Here is a 20,579-nt window from a genome sequence, read left to right as displayed (position 1 = left end):
TATAATGCCGTAATAGTCAGAAGCTTGGAGCTAGGAAATTAGAAATTGCAACATGGCAGGTGCTCATAGGGAACAAAAATATAAGTCCTCTTCCTTGCAAGCCTCTCCTTTTACTGTTCCCAAGTATATGAATCATCTACTCGTTCTATTTCATGGGAAAGCCTTCACACTGGCATGTCTGGATGCTGTCCTCTTGTTGGCTGCGTTCAATAATATTCCCTACTGAGGTGTTTATGCATTTGCTCAAGCTTTGAAATTGAGACAGTAGTACACGTCCTTCTGAAATATCCTATCTTCCACCCCTGGAGGATAGAGTTAATCTCCCTTCTTATTATCAATTATTCAGATTGCTTTCATATGGCAATCATTCACTAAACCACTATGGTCAGGAAGTGTCTAGAACTGTTGCCAAATTTTGTATCATAGTGATGACTATTAGTTTTTGGACCTGTAGAATGTTTAAGTAGTGGTTAGAGTTTAGTTCAGGCATGAATAGGATTCATCTAGTAAAGGTAAAGGTAAAGGTTTCCCTTGACGTAAAGTCCAGTCGTGTCCGACTCTAGGGGGCGGTGCTCATCTCCGTTTCTAAGCCTTCGAGCCGGCGTTGTCCCTAAGGACCCGTCCGTGGTCATGTGGCCGGCATGACTCACGGAACGCCGTTACCTTCCCGCCGAAGCGGTACCAATTAATCTACTCACATTTGCATGGTGCTCTGTGTCTTTGGTCTATAACTGTATATTTTGATAAATGAAACTCACATGGGGTATGGGCCAAACAACCAGCCTTATCAGGGGTGGCCTCCATTTAAGCTGAACTCATTCTCCCTCCAGGGTACAAATTGCATCCACTCTACAAGGATTTCAAAAACCAGCCAAAGCAGTGCTGTTTCAGTGGGCATTTGGTTTAATTTACATTAATTTAATTATTGTAACCAAATTTAACCTTATTAAAACAATAGAAAGGAAACAATACAATTCATTTAGGTGAATGGGGCTTATGATGCATTAGATTTCTATTGTTGATTTTTATTACCAGAATATGATTTTTAATGTCTTTCTTTCACTTTATTGTACTCTGCCCTTAGTCTGTTTGGATGGGACAGGCTAGGAAGATTATAAATAAATAAATAAAAATGAACAAACACTAGCCTAAAGATAGGAATATTTTGTTTCCTGCTTTCCATGCCATCCTGTGATGAAACCCACAGATTTCATAATCTGCAGAGATGTGTTTCTTTGGAGAAGGAGTGTTTTTAAATTGTGAAGTCTAAAGCTGTTTATGATGCTATTTTCTGCAATTCTGTGAATGTAGTTTTCAGCAGTGTAGGAACCATGTTGTCAGTAAGTATCCCCAAATGGTAGTTCCGTAGCTGGAGGAAGAAAATAAAATATAGGGTTGCCCCCTCCCCCAGTTATATAAGTAAATAGATAACATCAAACCAAATCATTTTTGTTGCAAAGATTTCTCAGTATGTTCACACCTAGGTGAACACAGAAGGCTGCTCTGGGGACAATTAAATCAGAATCTTGGTAATGTTCAAACTGCTTACAGATAGAATTAAGACACCTGTTTTAATTTTTCTGAATGTTATTGGTAAGCCCACAATGCGGCAGCTGAACAATTTTTAGTTTTTCTAGAAATCGTTGTCTCTGGTTATAATGTTGTAATATGCTACAGCAGGGCAGGAGTTGTAGCTCTAAATGAGGAAAACTAAATATTCCATTCTTCTGGGATGTATTAACTCTGATTAAATCTCTACCAAGTGTTAGGAGACCTTCTAAAATTCTCCATTGCATGGCCTCTCCCTTAATTACATTCCATAATTAAATGAACTGTAATGTTCAGCTTAATTTTGCCACACCTGTACCATGCTTGCTTTCATGCTTCAAAGGATGTGGGTAGTAATGACCATAGAACAGGGATGAAAAACACCAGGTAACGCTTTGCCTCCCTTATCTTTAAAGTGGCATCCAATATTGCTGAGCCTGAATAGCCAGAAAGAATATTGACCAGAAATTGACTTAGGCAGTGCAGCATTTCAGGTCTGATCTTTTCACGGGATTGCAGAGAGCAGCATCCTCAGGGTCATGTTGCTTTTTCAGAATGACAAAAGCAGCATCACAGTGCAAGCTCCACCCTTTCGTGCACTGCGATGTTGCAGAGGGGTGGGGTGGGTGGGGCTTGTGCCCCAGTGCTCCTTTTCTCACTCAGACATCATTCCCTGCCCCTGCCACCTGTGGGTGCTGCTGATAGCACGGGTGCACTGCAGACAGGTGCTACAGTAGCATTCTTGCCCACTGCAAAGCATTTTTGGTAGATTTCTTCCTAAGTTCTGCACAGCCCAAACAATATAGGTAAAGAATAGGGAGAGAAGTGAAAACACTGCTATGCATAAATTGGCATTTGCATATTAATTTCAGAGTTGGTATTCAGTTTATAATATATGAACAATAGGCTTCATTCCCCAGCATCATTCATCCTTAGTCTTGGACGTAATATAAGCAGCATTCTTTTTGGTCTCCAGTTCTCATATCAATGACGCAGTTGCCTTTAAGTAAACTCATACCTACAGGTAGTCCTTGACTTATGATCATTCATTTAGCGACTGTTCGAGTCCTATGGAATTTAGTGATGAAAAATAGGAGCAAGTTACAGAAAGAGCAACGTATTTTTTGGGTGGGTGAGCTGTATTTCATATGATTTCCATAATATACTGTAGGTCATCATCATCAATCACACTAATGTTCCTATCCTAAACATCTTTTGAACTAATTTTGATTGGAGTCCATCTGGCTGAGGAAGACTGTTCATCTAGAAACATTTGAGAAATCTGACTTAATGTTCAGATTGCTCAACTTGATGCTGTTCTTCCACAATTGTTCATCTCTGGACTTTGAAATAAATAAATAAACAAGCAAGCAAGCAAGCAAATAAATAAATATTAGGCACAATAGAAATCTTCAAATTAGCTTCTGAAAGAATTATGGGTTTTGTTTTAATGGAATGACATATAATGACCATTTGTTCAATTTTGGTGAAATTTGATTCTTGAATCATGTGGCGTGTTTAAGCTTTCCTGAGATCCTTGATAAAATGATTCTCTGGCTGATTCTTTTGCAGCGCTATATTGACAAAGGAAACAGAACATACACCTGGACTGCTGTGAATGGTACTGATTACAGGTAATCAGTTAGGGGTTGTTGTTTTTTTTAAGTCAAAATGTCATAGTTTCTGGTGTTTCAAGAGAAAAAACATCGTAAGATGTCTGTTGGATAGCTAGCTTGCTTTGATAGCTCAGTCCTGCAAGCTTCAGACAAACATTATTGGATTCAAGATAGATTCTTTGACCTCACTGTCCTTTGGAAGCTTTTTGGGGAAATGTAGTGTGGAAAATGATTTAGGTTGCACGATGCAGGTTTTGCTAATATTTAGTCCTTCTCTAAGGATTGTGGATGGTTCTTCCCTGAATTCCTCTTTTAGCCCTCATCTTTTTTCCCCAGCCTGTTTTCTTAGGATGGAAAGAGCTCAAAAGGAAGAAAGGAAGGAGAATTTTCTCTGACCTTAGAAATAGGTTGACTCCAGTGGTACCAAAGATACTATCCCAGGCAAATAAGGTCACAGCCTTTATATCTGCTTTTTTCATTTCTTATGCAAACATTTATTAATTATGACCTCTGATTGAACAGCCAAGGAAAGGCTATTTAAACCCTCTTTGGAATGTATCTTCCTTGACAGATTAGGCAGAAAATTGCAGGAGATACAAGAGATTTTCTGCACTGGAGTTGAAATTCTTCACGGATGTTCACTTGGTGCCCCCAATAATTTCCCCATGCTTTCTGTACCAGAATAGGAATAAAGTTTGTGCTGTACATGAAAACTTGATGCTAAAAAAAAAAAGTCTTGTATAGACAGTTCAGTCAGCCTTTCAAGGATCATGGATGTTGATTTGTTTCTGCACATTGCAATAGATTGGAGTTGATTGTCCTTGTAGTCCCTTCTAACTATACAGTTCTGTGATTCTGTGGTCTAATCCACTGGCCTTGGCAGCTCTCCCATAGCCAGAAGACTATCCAGGTTGTTTACAGTTTTGCAAATCCATCCTGTAAGGATTACTGTTCCATTACTCTATTATTCTTGCAGTAATGGAGAGTAGGTGCTGTGTCTAAAAGTATTTAAACAGAGATCCTTTCCCACAATACTTTCAATGATGGATGTCCTCCAACAATTGAAATAATGAGCTGATTAAGTAGCAATATCTCTCCAAAGTTAATGCTGACATTTGATCATTAGCAACCATTGTTTCCTGTTTCCTTGCCCTGAATTGTAAACAGCAATTTTTCCTGACTAACTAGTCTTTCTTCCTGAATACTGCTTAGCATATATAAGGAAAAAGTCCTGCCCAATGTTTCTAAAAGCTCTTTTGTTTTTAATCTGAGCTGAATTTTGAAACAATAGCAATGAAATCTCATGGGAGCCTCAAGGCAATAGGCATATTTATACATACATTTATAGATTTCAGTTAGTAGCATTTTCAGCAGTAGGGTAAAACTATCATTTTAGAGTGGTAGGGAAAGCCTCTCTGATTTCCCTTGAGAGATATTAGTGGAAAAATGTCACTAGATAATTAATAATTCTTCTCTGAGCAGTTCAAGTGGCAACTGTAATATTAAAGGCAAAATTTATGGTTTAAGAGTCTGTAGTTTTTTCTTAATGTTAATTTCAGCAGCTATCACAGGAAATATTTAACAATAAGCATCCTATAGTACTAAAATGGTGGCATATCCCAAGAGGATATAAAATATTCATAATTTAAACATGATTTTGGAAATGGGCTATAATCTCTAAGATTACTTTCTATCTTTCAGTGTCTTGTTTATATATACAAATTAGAAGACAGAATAATATATATTTTAATTAGGCCTTGGAGCCATGCAACCTCAAATCAAAAGTCCCCATGCTATTTCACTTCAGGAATATCACAGCAAATCAACATCATGTTTCCTGACTGAATTTTGTATCTGCCAATTGTGTTTCATGTGCTGAGCAATTAAGCAGAAACATCCAATTTCTCATTGGCTCATGAAATTCTTCTCTGAATTTTGCAAACGATAAGCCTGCAAGCTAGTGGTATGAAAGCAAACCCATACATTTCGGTAACAATATTTCTTTCAAAAAGTTGCAAATATAATTCCTGATTTTTCTGGAAATGTGTAACTTGTCCCATCAAGATGACTTAACAATCCACCAGCTCAGATAGCATAACATGCAGGGCCTTCTAGATGTTACTAAAATTAACTCCTTACCTGGTAAAACATCCAGGAAATTCCGATCTTTTTCATGTACAGTTGTTGTTTTGAGGTCACTATGATTCAGTCTCCTTGAGTAGCTAAATTTTGTTATACTGCCTGTAAAATTAGGCAGACTTTGATTATCTCCTGACGAACTCACCACCAATTGTCATATTTTATTTCATCGTGTTTTGTTTTTACTTTATTTTTAATTTTTTTTTTTTGCAATGCCGGTCTGTGACTGTAACAAAAATATACACTCATACAAGTTTGAGCTGCCCAACCAACATATGGTAGCAATATGAATACTTGTACCTATAGTGTAGCAATATCAAGAGGAACTCAGGAGGACCTTCTGTCTTATGAAACAAAATCGTATTATAAAGAGATTTAGAGATGACCTTGGAACAAAAGAACCATTAAGGTGGGCTTGAAGAACGATGACACAGTCCAGAGGTTGAAAGAAATGTGAGAAGTTCAAGATTCTGTTACTATACCCTCTAACAACAAAGTAGCATTCTTAGAATCCTTGTGGTGATATTTCCTAACCTGGCCTATCATTAAGGGCTGTCATCAGTTTTGAAAGCCTTTTCACGTTTCTCTTTGTCCCCTTTTAAACTGACAAAATCAAAGTGAGGTTATTCAGAGTTTTCATCCTTATTTCACTCTCTAGACTATGTAATCACTTCTCCAAGTTCCTCCTTAATGGTTCTCAGTATGTCTTTTTGCATTTACACCAGTTTAGATAAGGAAGAGGTGAAAGCAATAAACAGACTCTGTGAAGTAATTGACTGAATAAATGCATTCAATCAAACCATACACCTATCATTTTGTCAGTTTTCAAGTATATAAGCTGGGAAAAATGCAGTTAAATCTCGAAAAATATTGGATTCTTCCTTCGTTTCCATTGATTATAATTATTTGGTTTCTTCCACAGTTTGGCTCTGGTGTTACCATCCTACAGCTTTTACTATATTAAGGCCAGGATTAATGAAACCCTAACTCAGGCAAAGTGTAAGTAACTGTGAACTTTCACCCTGCTCTGAGTGTCATAGCACAGTGAAAACGGCTCTGCTTTAAGCAGCATTTTGACAGTCCTAAAGTTTGTGAAATTCACTAGTGTTCTCATGATGTATCCCCGGCTCTACAGCAATGATTCCAAGTCATGATGTGAATGTGCAAGGTACATAAAATATTCTACACAAGTAGAATATGTTCTGTTACCGTAGTAGCTTTAATAAATCTTGATCTTGTCCCATCTCTGGGCTTATGTACCCACAGAATCATTGCTTTGCATATCCTCTGTTGTCTTTTTCAGGGTCTGATAGCTAACCTTTTGAATAGCTCATCAGGGAGTATAAGCGAGGTGGTCTGAAGTCTAGCAAAGCTGTTTTGTATAGTGCACCTATAGTTCCAGCCTGTGAAATAGTAACTTTACACAAAGTTTGCTTAAGTTCCAGTTGGAATCTTTGAATGTTGCCTACCATTTTTGTGATATTGATTGAATGCAATAAGGTAATTAATCAGTTTGTCTTCAGATTGTTTCTAAAGTGAGAAAGAAAGATGAAGACAAAGAGAAAAGAGAAAACCTCTGAGATGCTTTACTATTCAATTTATTTGGCCCAAACTCTGCATCTATACCTTGGCTTTGAGATTTTATCTTCTTTCTGAAATGAGAAAGGACACATACGCATGATCATTATATTTCCATATCTTAACTCTGAGTCGTTAAGACATCAACAGATTGGCTTCATTAAAAACAAGAAAAATCAAGGTAATGCAGAATGGACTCTTGGGTAGCATATAGAAGATTCTTAATCCCATGTTTGCAGAAGAGAGGAGAAAAGAAGAGAGGAAAGTGGGATCATTTGTAAGGGAGGTGTCTTTTCGGTTGGAGAGAAGCTTAAGCTTAACATTTTTAAACAGAGATTTCAACCAAGATGTTCTACAGGATGGTTGACACTAAAGAATGAAATAGGAATCCAATCTCTACAGCATACAGATATACAGTAGCTACCAATCACATTATTTCCTTCTGGGGTAAGCGACATTATGCAACGCACAGAAGAGGAGTAAAGAATAATCAGAGAAAGAAACTAGAGAACAGAGTTAACAGGAAAGGTAGCCCTAATTCTTGGTTTCACCACCATCACAATTAATTATTCCTCTCCATGTGTTTTAATTCTAGCAAACCATTCTTGCTTCCACCACTTCCATACATTAGCATCTGTTCTTTAACTTCTTAACCTCTCTCTCTCTTGAGGATCTCATCCACTCTGTCCAACCACAATTTCTCACTTTCCCTCATCTTCTCAGACAGTTGGCTCTTCCTTCACATATTTGGTTCGCAACTTGGCCTTCATTCATTCTCTCTCTGTGACCGTGCCATCTCAGTGCACTTCTTTTGTTCTTTTGTACTTGTCACTCTGTATTTGGTCTATGGCCATTCAGAATCCTCCTTCATTCTCGAAGCTGGGTTTTTTTCATGTTGAACCACACACTCCTTAAGTCACCCATTCTCACTGCATTCAGCTTACTTTTATGTTTCTCCAGGTAGATCCAACTCTCACTTGCCTATAACCATATGGGCAGAAACCAATCCTTTTGTTTTTAATTTCAATCACTTTTCTGGAAGCTTCTTGTGTAGCCCACTTGAACCATTTCCAAAACTCTTTTTTATTTCATTAAAATTGTTCCCTATCTTCTCAACTTCTTTAAATCTTAACTATTCCTGCTCTCTTTCATGGCTACCATGTCCTTTCATTATACAATACCTTTCTCTAATCTCCATTTTCTGCAACGATCATTCTATTTTATGCATTTATCTTCATCTACATGAAGGGTTTCTCAACCAGGGTTCAATGGAGGTCACTAGGGATTCCCTGGGAGATCAAGATTTATTTAAAAATTATTTCAAATTCAGATTAAAGAGGTAAGTGTCATTCTTTATTTTTAGTTTAAGAACACTGTTAATGCATATATACAGGCCTACCTGCCCAGCTAGATGGCAGCACCTAGCTGACTGTGGCTAATATCAAAAACCCAAGCAAGATCGGCCCTGGTTAATATTGGCATGATAACTCTGAACTATGGAACCCATAGTCCTGCACATGTGGTGTAATCTGCTTCAAGAAAGGCCTACCCATGAAACAAATTCCATAATCTTGTAACTTCTGGCCTATATTTGAGCCTGAATGTGCAGGGGTTCCCTGAAGCCTGAAAAATATTTCAAGGGTTCCTCCAGGGTCAAAAGGTTGAGAAAGACTGATCTGCATCCTCTTTCACTTCATCACTCACACAAGTATCCTTTTTTATTCTCTCTAGAGAATATTATTCTCTAGAGAATAATAATTCTCCATTCTTCTGTGGTGCTCTGTAATGGAATTATTTTATCCCAACAGCTCCTAAATTTATATCCACTTTCAATTCATTTTGTTGGGCGATTAATTTCTCTTCCAATACTTTTTCATATAGCTGTATGCTTTCACTTCTTCTAATCATTGTACTCTTTAGTTTCTTTCACTTCTTTCCTTTTCTTCCATGTCTACTCTTCCCAAAGAGTCTTTGATACTACAAGGAATGGGGTCGGTCTCACATTCAAAATTTCTTATCACCATCATATCCTTCACAGATTCTCTCAGGTTTTCATAATAAGCAACTAGATCAATCATGCCTTTGATTCATTCATTTTTATCATGTTTTCAAAATACACCATGCTTTTTCTAAGCAGACACTCAGCAAATGTTCATTCCTGGCTCTCCAAATGACAGAATCACTTCTCATATACTCTCTTTGGCCATTGCCACCACCCATATTTGTCACTTAACAGAACAATTTAACACACACACACCCAATCACATTCATTCCAAATGTTGAACATTTTCCTCCCAAATTCATCCCTAGTTCTTGCATTACAACTTTCACTGAAGTGTAACATTCAACCATCACCAACCTATGAATCCCTACCCATAACAATCTGGGTGACATTGACATATATTCCAGCCCTTTCATTTATAATTAATCCAGCAACTTCACTTCCCTGCCTATATTCATCAACTCCACTTCACAGGTTCATCTTTATTTAGAGCTATTACATCCTTTCCCTTTTTCTTTATGTCAGAAATGTGCAACCTATCTATTTTTCTTTCATTCATTTCATGTTCTAACTCATGCTGCTTATGCATCTTATATTCCAAGATGCAATCTTCCATAAGCCATGGTTACCACCAGATGGGCCCATAGATGTTGATCTCCATTGCCCATCATGGCATGAAGATTTCTACGTTATACTTTTTGGTAAGATAAAGAAGAATTTGAGTAGGTTACCAGCCTAAATCATTTCCATGCTGCATGCAACATTCTTTGCTAATTGTAAGGACAGTACACATCAGTTTTGGCACATTATGGCCAATATTCCATATGACTAAGGGCCTGGCATGCTCATGATATTCTATGGAAGTTAAGATCTCTAATCTAGAAACTATGTTGCAAACCAATGTACTGCTACCTACATCCCATCAGCTATGAGAGAAACATAGTATATTGATTTTGTGAGAGGAGAGTTGCATTAGTCTATAATAGCCAAAAAGCACGAGGCATTCTGGTACTATCTTTTCAGGCTACACATTTTATATTGAGATGAGATGAGGTGAGGAAAATCCTACATCAATTTACCACTCCATGCATCTGATGAAGTGAACTGTAGCTCATGAAAGCTTCAACTTTTAATAAAAATGTGTTTGAAAAGGTTATCCATCTGATGCAGTCTATTGACTCAGGGTAACTTGTGCAATGAAATGCAAAAATCAGAATCATAACAACCACAGTGTAATCATACATCATTCAAAAAGAAAAGTATTGCCTCCAATAAAGTTAGGAGACACAAAGAAAGTCTCCCTGGATAGATATCTGCCAACTTTAAGAAGATTTTTTTTTCTTCAATTGCCTCCTTGCAGTGATAAACTGGAGAATACCTAAATGATTCATGCACGGCTTTCAGTACTTTTTATCTAAAAATATTATTTTGCTTACGTGCAACATAAATATAATATAGAAAGAGTTCTTTCTTCTGGCACTCAGGTTCTAAGCAGATTTAGCTTTAAAAAGAAGCACTGACTGGAGTCTGCATAGAAAGAGAGCAGAAGTCTGTGAAAGTCTGTGATGTGAAATATGCCCAGCATCCTAGCTTAGCAGGCAAACGTTAGTTATTCCACTGTGGAGGAGATCTTCAAAGCTGGCCCAGGTCTAATCCTCTTGCCAGCTTCTATTTAAGCCCTCTGAGCCTCTTTCTACTTTTGCAACTTTCATTGCCAACACTGGGTTGGGAATCTGATGATTGCTGCCTTATTTCTATTATCTGCTTTTCCATGCAGATTAATCAACCAAATGAAAACTGATTTATCAACCAAATTAAAGGTGATTCTCATAAAATATAAAATATCATTGCAAGACGGATCTACGGACTGGGAGGTCTGTAGGCAAAAACCAAGTTTGGTAGGCCGAATTGGGTTTTAAGTGTGGAAAACTCTAGGGTTGAAATTCTAATTTCTTCTCTTGTACTGACTTGCTACTTAATCTTCTCGAGTTTTTCCGTGGTAGAATTTTGGGCATTCTGAATCTTTTATGCTACTCTTTGCTTGAACAAAACTGTTCAGGGGAGCAACTCAATGCCTCAAATAGAAAAGCATCCATGGGCTGGGTGTGATAAAAGTCAAAATGGTGCCTGTGATCACGTGAACAACACCCTGCCCCTTTTTATGTATGTGCATGATTTATCTCTCAGCATTTTGTAAACTAAGAGGATTGGATGAATGCATTAGGGCTGACTTGCTTAAGCATTTTGAGAGCTGGTCTCACCCTGATGCACTCTGTTGAAATAGCTGCCGTGTATAGAAGGTACATTAAAGAAATACTTGACCAAAGACATGCACCAAAGCTTCAGAAATATCGTTTATTCTCCAAAATACAGCTGTACAAAAACTGAACCTCTGATCTCTCTCTTTCTTTCTCTCTCTCTATGCCACAATATTTTTATTCACGTGGCTAGTTGAATAAAATATTGGCTTGTGACCCCTTTTGTTTTACCCTATTTTTTTCTGTTCCCTTGCCTTCTCTTTCTGATGGATTATCACAGTCCTAAAGGGCAAGTATATATATTCTTGTTGCTTAATTTCCCTCTGTTTATTACAGTTGATATTTTCCACTTGTATTTCATTTTTCCTCTTGGCTACCGCCCTTTGTATTGGTCACTGAAGGGGTTTTCCAATGCCAGTTGGGTATTATAAAGGTAGAAAAGGCTAAAAACATATAAAATTACATTACAACATCCCTCCCCCCACACCATTTGTGTTTCCGTGTCTTGTCACTCTCTGATCCTTGTTTGTTTGATCCTCTATCTTGCTGTTTTGCAAACAACCTTCTTTTTATTTCTGGTCTGGAATGTTTATGTGTTTCAGCAATCCTGAAATGAAATTATGCTCAAAGAAAATATTTCAGTTAGGACAAATTTTGCGAATACTTTTGGTTTGAGCTTGGCTCTTCTTCTGGCTAGTTTCAGTTGCTGTACGGTCAATATGGGTGTCCGTGGTGGGGGGCAAGGGGGAGAAAATGATGAAATGGACATTGTGATGTCACAATGCTCACTCTGCTTCCTTTGTACAGGTGGCAGAAGGGCAGAGCTTGCATTGTGACATCACAACACCCCTTTCTTCATTTTGACAAAATCGCCAAATTCAGTGGATGCCACTGATGATCGTTATGCTCACTTTAAGTTGCAACAGTTTTATATACTGTTTGTTTTCATAAGTTGCTATTTTATAATTGGATCTATTCCACATCTAATATGGAAACACTGATCTTAAGTAATAGTGATTATGCAAAGAAGGTCGTCTTGTTACCTGAACACTAAACATGTTGATGTTTCTTCTGGACTGTCCACAAAAACGTGCCATAGTATTTTACATAATCTATTGAACTGAATGTGGAATTCATCCAGGTTGTTTTACCATTAAAAAATTTCACCTGTCGCTCAGTGCTATAAAAAGGTAAATTTAATTCATCTAATGTTTTGCTCTCATCTTTGCAGTTACTGCAACTCTGAAGCGGGAGTCCTTTGATGAATTTGGATATACATTTTTAGCACCTAGGTTAGTAACTTTTGCTGGTTGATCACCATGTTACCAAACATTAAATAATATGTCTTGATTAACGTAGTGTCAAGAATGGGAATAGCTAATAAAATAGAGCAAATCAATATTAAGTTGCTACTGAAATAAAGAATATATTCTGAGCTAAAGCAAGAGGGTGTTTTTTTTACAGTCCTTACTTATTCTGTATAAGCATTGAATAGGTGTTCTGTCAACCATATTGCAACCTTCACAGTATTTATGACCAGCTAAGAAATCCTGTGTGTATCAGCTGCCATTTCATAACACCTACTTTAAATTGTTCTTCAAATCTCAAAGTATCATCAAAGAACTGGGGGGAAAAAGATCAGCCTTGCCCAACATGACTCTTTTCCTTCTTTCTAAAATTTATTTCTTTTTGAAGCAGAAGGTCACCTGGTTTAGATTAGCAACTTGAAATATTATTTTTTTACCAGTGGGATCTATATGGCATGGGGGTGTCAAAAAAGTCAAGATGATGGTTGCAACCATGCAATCAAAGCCCACCCTTTTTTACATGCATCACAATGCATGTTTTAAAAGGGCAGAACTTCCATGGCATGGTTGTGGCTGTGATTGTATCTTTTTAACCCATTGTAGACCACCTTATGGAGCATTGTGGTCAAAACAGGCAGGATGGTTGTCTTGGCATTGTGATTAAAGCACTGCTCTTTTGTCTGTGCAGGTACTGTACAAGGAGATGGGGCTTCAGTTATGGTGTTGTGGCTGTCATTTTTGCCTGTTTTGACCCCCGACCCCCCCCCCCTTTGGAGGCTGCTGATTTTGACTTTTACTTTTTAGAACTGAACAGTGCCTGGAAAAGTTCAAATAAAAAAACCCCATTCTACCCCATGTTGTTGTTGTTCAGTCGTTAAGTCATGTCCAACCCTTCATGGCCCCATGGACCACAGCACGCCAGGCCTTCCTGTCCTCCACTGTCTCCCAGAGTTTACTCAGATTCATGTTCATTGCATCAGTGATGCTATCTAACCATCTCATCCTCTGCTGTCCCCTTCTCCTTTTGCCTTTAGTCTTTCCCAGCATCAGGGTCTTCTCCAGTGAGTCTTCCAGTGGGTCTTATTTGAGCTTCAGCTTCAGTACCTGTCCTTCCAATGAACAGTCAGGGTTGATCTCCTGTAGGATTAACTGATTTGACCTCCTTGCAGTCCAAGGGACTCTCAAGATTCTTCTCCAGCACCACAGCTTGAAAGCATCAATTCTTTGGTGCTCAGTCTTCCTTATGGTCCAACTCTCACAGCCATACATCACTACTGAGAAAACCATAGCTTTGATTATACCTTCTGCCTCCCTATCATCATCTTTTTTTTTAATTTAAAACCTTGCTACTTCCAGTTAGCTAAGATGAAATAAAGAAAGCAAACAAATCATTGAACAAATCAATGCAGAGTTCTCATTCAAAGCATAAATGATCAGGCTCAAATTATCCTACTTCAGACACATTATGTGACTCTCTGGAGAAGTCTGTCATGCTGGGAATAATAGAAGGAAAGAGAAGAAAAGGATGACCAGCAGCAAGGTTGATGGACTCAGTTGCATTGGTGATGGGTGCACTGCTGAAAGACCCAAAGGACCAGGTTAGGGACAGATCCTTCTGGAAAAGATATATCCATGTGGCTGCTAAGAGTTGATGTCAACTTGATGACCCATAATCCATGTGGATGAAATAATTTGCCCTCACTTGTTCTACCCAGAGGATTTTCCAGCTGTTAAACAGAAGTTTTTTCTTGGAAAACCTATGAAGCCCTGACATCTGAACAATTCCTGACAGCCTGAAAATCTATCAGTGGGAGAAGTTTTTAAATGGAGTTCTCCTTTTCCCTTTTCTTACCCTGACTCATCTTGATGTGCCTCCTCTGACATTTCCTTGTCCTATCAAACTATGTGTCCTCCTGCCATGGAAGTATGACAATTATCAGTGAATGTAAGTCCCCTTGAAAATAGGGAAGGGTATAAGGATTGTTCTATAAGTAAAGAAATGTAGTTTACAGCCATATTTTGAGGTAACTGTGGTTGGCATGAACAACCTCATGGAATCTTCCTGTCAATTCTGATCCTTAAAAGCTTTTTACAAAAACATACATACATACATACATACATACATACATATTTATTTATTTATTTATTTGCTTTAGCTCTTAAGCTCTTGCTAAATACAACATTGCAATTCAATGTATCTATGATGTCAGAAGAAAATGTGACTTACTAAGAGCTTCCAGGTGACACATTCTACTAAGTATGATGTGGTATCTTTAAGGTAGGCCAGATCATGAAACAAACAGGGCAAGGATTTCAGGGACATTACTTTGCTATTGTAGGATATAATAACAGAATCCTGAAAGCCTATGAGATTTTCCCTTATTCCAAACAGAATCAGGGCATGGTTATTTTGAGTTTCTTTCTAATGCCTTCCCCTTTCCCAGGACTCAGTTGTTGTTTACTTTTTCTTGATGGTTCTTGTATTCCTTCATCAATGTTATCTTTGTACTCCCCTACACCATCAAAGTTAGGAAACTTTGCAAAACCCAACAACAAAAGGTCCTTTAATTTCATCTTATTTTATTTATTTACTTTTTTTAGGGACTACTGTAGCACAGTGAAAATAACAGACAATAACACTGTATTTCTTCAGAATTTCATTGAATTTATGGATCAATATTCACCTGAAAACCCTTCATGTAAGTATGGCCTTTTCATTAAATTGCTCTCAGAGGGAAGGTGCATCAGTTTAGTTAAAATACAGTAATGCAATAAAGTAACACACAACATTAAAATAGCATAAAACCAATCTGAGAATGCCAGGATTTCTCTAAAATCACCAAATATGAAAAACTAAACTCATAAGCTTGTGGCTAAAAAGAAGGAGGAGGAGAAGAAGAAGAGAATGTTCAAATGCCAAATAGTGATAGGGATTGACCCACATATAAAGAGTGTGTCAGAACTGAGTGGCTTGCTCAGTGCTAGATTTTAACAGAGAGGGGAAAATTCACATCTTCTCCTTTGTGAGAGTATAATGTGGTCTGTCAGTTGGAATGGTACGCTTGGATAAGGGAGATTCCCTTGCAAACTCCAATAATCAGTGAAGTGGACTAGATTGTTGGAGTTAAGTTACTTTATGTCATCCTAATATGATAATGACATTCTGCTCTGAGCTTCTTGGAGGAAGAACATCTTGGAGCCTAAGGCCCTTAGAGAACGAACATGCTGTTTCCTTTTTAGAACTCAGTTTGAAACTGCAACAACAGAAGACAAACAACTACAGGTTTTTAATTTGCAAGGATCGTTTAAATCAGAGTTGATTCAGTTATGGGTGGCTGCTGTGGTTTCGCAGTCACATTTAGCACTGGTTGTGGTTTGCTTTTCATGAGAAAAGTTCTAATTTCATTATTGGCATAAGCAAATAGGGAAAGAAACTAACATATTGCCAGCCAGCCATTATTTTGAGGGCATGTGCCCACTGCCACTGTTTCCCATACACCAAGCTTCAAAAAATCAGAATGCATCTGACCCATGATTGTTTTCTGGGCCACAGGTTAAAGGCTACAATGAAAGAAAGACCAGTTCCTGCCAATGAGTGGTGAGTGGGTTGGTGGGTTGGGGTGAACTGCCCCAAAGCTTGGCAGACCTACAAGCACATGAAGGGAAAATGCTCCATATACTGTAGGAGAATATATGTAACTCAGGGTTGAGTTGCTGGATTCTTGGTGTTCACTGAGCTTAATACTCTTCCTGTAGACATTTCATTACCAGACTAGGTAACATCATCAGAGCACTATTATATAGGTAAAAATTATCTCCTATACAAGAGCACTGATCATGTTACCTAGCCTGATAATGAAAGTTCTTCAGGAAGAGAAGCAGGCTCATAGAATATTAGGAACCCCCAAATACTCAATTTGTTATGGGTTGATGCACACCATATCCAGGTATTCAAGACTCTATGAAATGCCAGAATGGTGGAAGCCACCTGGATCTTGAGGGGGTCTTCATACCAGAGGGCTATGAGAGAGAAGATGTTCTTCCAACATCCTGATAGACGGCACTGTTTAATTGAAGGAACTCAGGGTGTGCCAACCCTGCCGGATTGAGGCAGCCAGGCAGATACTAAAGGAGATAGGTGGTTCCTCAAGTAGCTGGTTCCTATGACATGTGGAAATGTCCTGAGCCAGGTGGACCAATGACCTTACCAATCATGTTCCTCCACTAATGATTTGACATTTTTCTTTTCTTTTCTTTTTTGTGGTAGGTAATGGCATGGTGATGAGAGCTTTGCTGGATGCGGGCTTTACAAGTGAACTGGTCCAGAATTACTGGAGTAAGCAGGACCCGTGAGTATTCTTTCTTTGCCTCCTCTACCACATGCCACAAATAGTTCTACTTCTGAATGCTTGTAGTACCTTACACTATCAGATCAGAACTTACATTTTGACCAATCAAATCCAAAGAAATAACCTTGTAACATGAAGAATGTGAACATTTAATATTCTGCTTTAGAGGAATTTTGTAAATATACCATCAAGAATGCTGGCCAGCTTTTCTAAGTTGATGTTGACCTAAATCTTTCTTTCCCCAGTGAGGGAATCACAGCACGATTTGTAGCTACTGATGGAGGGATCACTAGAGTATATCCAAAAAGGTAAGGATCCATTCAATCTTGAATAGGGTCACAGAGTTGCTGATGAAATCACATGCTTAAACATATGATTTGAGGCCAGGATTCCTGCAAAGTTCCATTGACACTGAGGGTGGGAATGAAAGATCAAAATCTTGGAATGATTAAATATTTCGAGGTTCCCTCCATACAATAACCTAGTTTTGATCAATTTGAAAAAGGCTTTCTCTAAAATAATGGCAGCCACTACACAGTAGGTGCTGGGGTGTCCTGGTTTAGATCTTCAAAGTAAATAAAAGACAAGTTGATCTGTAAAGTGTATAATGGTTATTTTCACAAAATCAAAAATCCAAAATGTGGGTTTTGAAATGCACATACACACGTTCACAATTTAAAACATACAAAAAATATCTCTGCTAAATCCTACTTATATAGCATGTTTGAGTTCCAATGTGCTACTTAAGACCTCTTCTGGAGGAGTGTTGACTTTTTTGGAAGGATAATCACAATTCTTTACCTACAACTGCTTTTGAAACTGTACTTTAGAAATGATGTACTGTATGACTGCATTGCTTGCTAATTCAAGCAGTTTAGTCTCAGAAACCTTCAGATGCATCCATATGTACCAAAGGAGTATGGCTTGTATCACAACACTGTGCCTACCATCTTGCCTTTTTAGACACCACATCACCATCACCACTACCACCACCACCACCACTTGCAGATTCCATTGTATTATGGTAAACTCCATTTTAAGATTCTCAGTTACTATAACTAAGAATGTAATCCAGAAAAGGAAGTGTCTTGATTTCACTAGGGCTTACTTTCAGTATACCCACTTGGTACTTTTCTCATAATACATTTTTCTGGATACTCATTTACTTAGTGTCTGCTGTATGAGGTGGACCACATCAGGAAACTGATTCCATAGGAAGAGTGGAGTTATACTTTATTGAGATAAGCTACAGGAACAGAATCTTGCATGACTGCTTGTGTTTTCCTTTCCCTCTCTCTTATACCTCAGGGCAGTGTTCCTCAACCTTGGCAACTTAAGATGTGTGGGGTTCAACTCTCAGAATTCTGAGAGTTGAAGCCCACACCTCTTACAGTTGCCAAGGTTGAGAAACACTGCTCCAGGGAGTCAGAGGGAGCCAGTCTGAGTCTCTTTCTAACATTTCCCATCTCCCTGGGCTTAACACATGCTTTTTCTGCACCTGTTGTGGTCTTAACAGCTTCTGGATGGCTTCTCCAAGGTCATATCCATGGCTCTCTGCACTTAGTGACTTGCCTAGAATTGCATTACCAGCATTTGAACAAAACTTCCAGAGAATTACAATTAAAAAATTAATATCCGTATCTTATGTTCAGTGCAGGCGAATATTGGACAGAAAACCCTGAAACTTATGAACAGAGTTTCTACAAAAGGAGCTTAGATAATGAAAATTATATCTTCACAGCTTCATTCTTCAACCGTAAGTCACTGGGTGCTCACAATCTTCACCATCTTTTTCAGCAGTGCATGTTCTATTGTAAAATTATATGTGGTTCTTTACTAGAAAGCAGGATATTTGAAGTTTTTAAACACAGGTCCAGTTCATTAGTGGAATATAGGATGATATCTCAGGAAATTATGTTTATTTAAGAGGTTGGATCAGATTTAGACCATGCAATGCAACCAAGTTTGCTTTTAATCTAAATAAACAGGGGAATGTTTTATATTACAAATAGAAACTTCAGTAGTAATTTTCAGTTCTCTAACTGTTTATAGCTGACACTGATCTGTTGCAGTACCAAATCTGGATAGCAGTACACAAGTTAGCAATTAGAAAAGTCTGAAAGGAGATATAAGGAGTTCAAAGTAAAGTTTCCTATGAATTTTAGCAATACCGTAAATAATCGTAGGTTAGGTAAACAATGCCAAGGGATTTGTGGAAAGCCACACTTAATCTAAACTTTCATGTTGGCAGAAAAAATCCTTGAATGTTGATCTTTTTATTTAGGCTGTATATTCCCAGGAAGAATTCTACATGTCTGAATAATGATAATTATTATTCTTGATCATTCTACTCGTGTGCACGCAGTTTCCTGATTACATCACAGAGTCCACCTAGATCTTAGTAAACGGAAAGACAACAAGCTCCTCTTTGCCTGGTGTTTCAATACAGGTGTGGGTGCAATGGCATCTTTCAGTGTTAATCTAAACAGGGGAAAAGAAGCTGGACAGGAGAAAGTGAATTTGACTTGAAATACGAAATAAAGGGGATAAGTGATTGATTCCTAATGCACTGGTCCCACCAGAGATGTCAACAGCTATCAAAAATGATGCAGAGATATGTCCTCATGGCACAACAAAGTTCCACCCTTTTGTACTTACAAAGTCCCATGCATGTACACAAAAGGTACATTGTTATGCCATGATGTGCATTTTGTTGCCTCTATGGGCCTTCTGTGGACACCCGTAGGTGCCCCTCTGCAAACACATTCTAGAAATCCCCAAATATGGGATGTTCTTGAAAGCTACTTAGCTAACTAGGTCTTGCAATGTTTCCAAAAATATGGGCCAAAGCCCAACAAAGTGCTTGTTGTACAGTTAACGTAGTTGCTATAATCCTATTTAGTTTTTTTTTTCAAAGTATGGATGGGAGCAGGCTCACAATTATATGGATACAAATATATTCACACATTTTGTTATATGGGTATGTGCAATGTCCATGCATTTGTCTGTGGAGAATGACATCTTGTGCCTAATATCAGGAGAGACTCACAGTGACTTTTTCCCCGCGCATATTTTGAGGATAACTGTTTTTGATATTGTCTCAAATGGGATTAGGATTAGGAATACCTAAAAGCATTAAGATATTTAAATCAATAAATCACAATCCTTATACTTGGGAAATGTTATCATACATGGCACTAGAACTACCTAAAATCACTAATGACAGCCAGTTTGATGTAGTGATAGGCCAGGCACTCTCTCTCAGCCCCAGGAAGGAGGCAATGGCAAACCACTTCTGAAAACTTGCCAAGAAAACTGCAGGGTTTGTCCAGGCAATCACCAGGAGTCAACACTGACTTGAAGGCACATACAGAATGCTTCTCTAATATATTTGCATCAGTAAATCATTATTTTCTTGCTAAAATCACTAATATATTTCCAATGGGTCACAATTCCCATGCTCTGGAAATACAGAACATCCTAGTTGAAATGTTTAGTCCTTCAGGTTTGTTCAGAGTCAGGCAGCATGAACGTTTGCATGTGAATTCATTATCAGAAGCCATTAATATCATCCTTCATAAGCAGAGAGAATTTCTGATCCTTGGAAGGAATTATTTACTGTCGCTTAAATGCAGCAAGTAAATTCTTTTGAAACAAATATAAAATCACAGCAGAACTAATGAAGAGGGTTTTTTTTTTACCCTTAAGATTGTTTAAACACTGATTGGAGAAGAAGAGTCATCAAATTATAATCTTGTTATTTGAATCAGTGTTTCTCAATC

The 20,579-nt window shown here is 38.0% G+C and overlaps 1 protein-coding gene across 1 annotated transcript in view; it reads left to right on the top strand.

Annotated features, from left to right (window-relative positions):
- CACNA2D1 (calcium voltage-gated channel auxiliary subunit alpha2delta 1) overlaps positions 1 to 20,579 on the top strand; it is a 416,604-nt gene that overhangs the window by 375,802 nt on the left and 20,223 nt on the right. The window contains exons 22-28 of the mRNA XM_063308113.1: positions 3,121 to 3,182; positions 6,226 to 6,302; positions 12,373 to 12,433; positions 15,050 to 15,147; positions 16,716 to 16,797; positions 17,043 to 17,105; positions 18,450 to 18,553. Of these exons, the coding sequence (XP_063164183.1) occupies positions 3,121 to 3,182; positions 6,226 to 6,302; positions 12,373 to 12,433; positions 15,050 to 15,147; positions 16,716 to 16,797; positions 17,043 to 17,105; positions 18,450 to 18,553 (547 nt within the window). The remainder of the gene's footprint in view (positions 1 to 3,120; positions 3,183 to 6,225; positions 6,303 to 12,372; positions 12,434 to 15,049; positions 15,148 to 16,715; positions 16,798 to 17,042; positions 17,106 to 18,449; positions 18,554 to 20,579) is intronic.

Source organism: Candoia aspera, chromosome 7, assembly GCF_035149785.1.
Source record: "Candoia aspera isolate rCanAsp1 chromosome 7, rCanAsp1.hap2, whole genome shotgun sequence".
Classification (NCBI taxonomy): domain Eukaryota; kingdom Metazoa; phylum Chordata; class Lepidosauria; order Squamata; family Boidae; genus Candoia; species Candoia aspera.
Note: the sequence above shows the minus strand (reverse complement) of the source record. Positions and strands in the feature narration are given on the sequence as shown.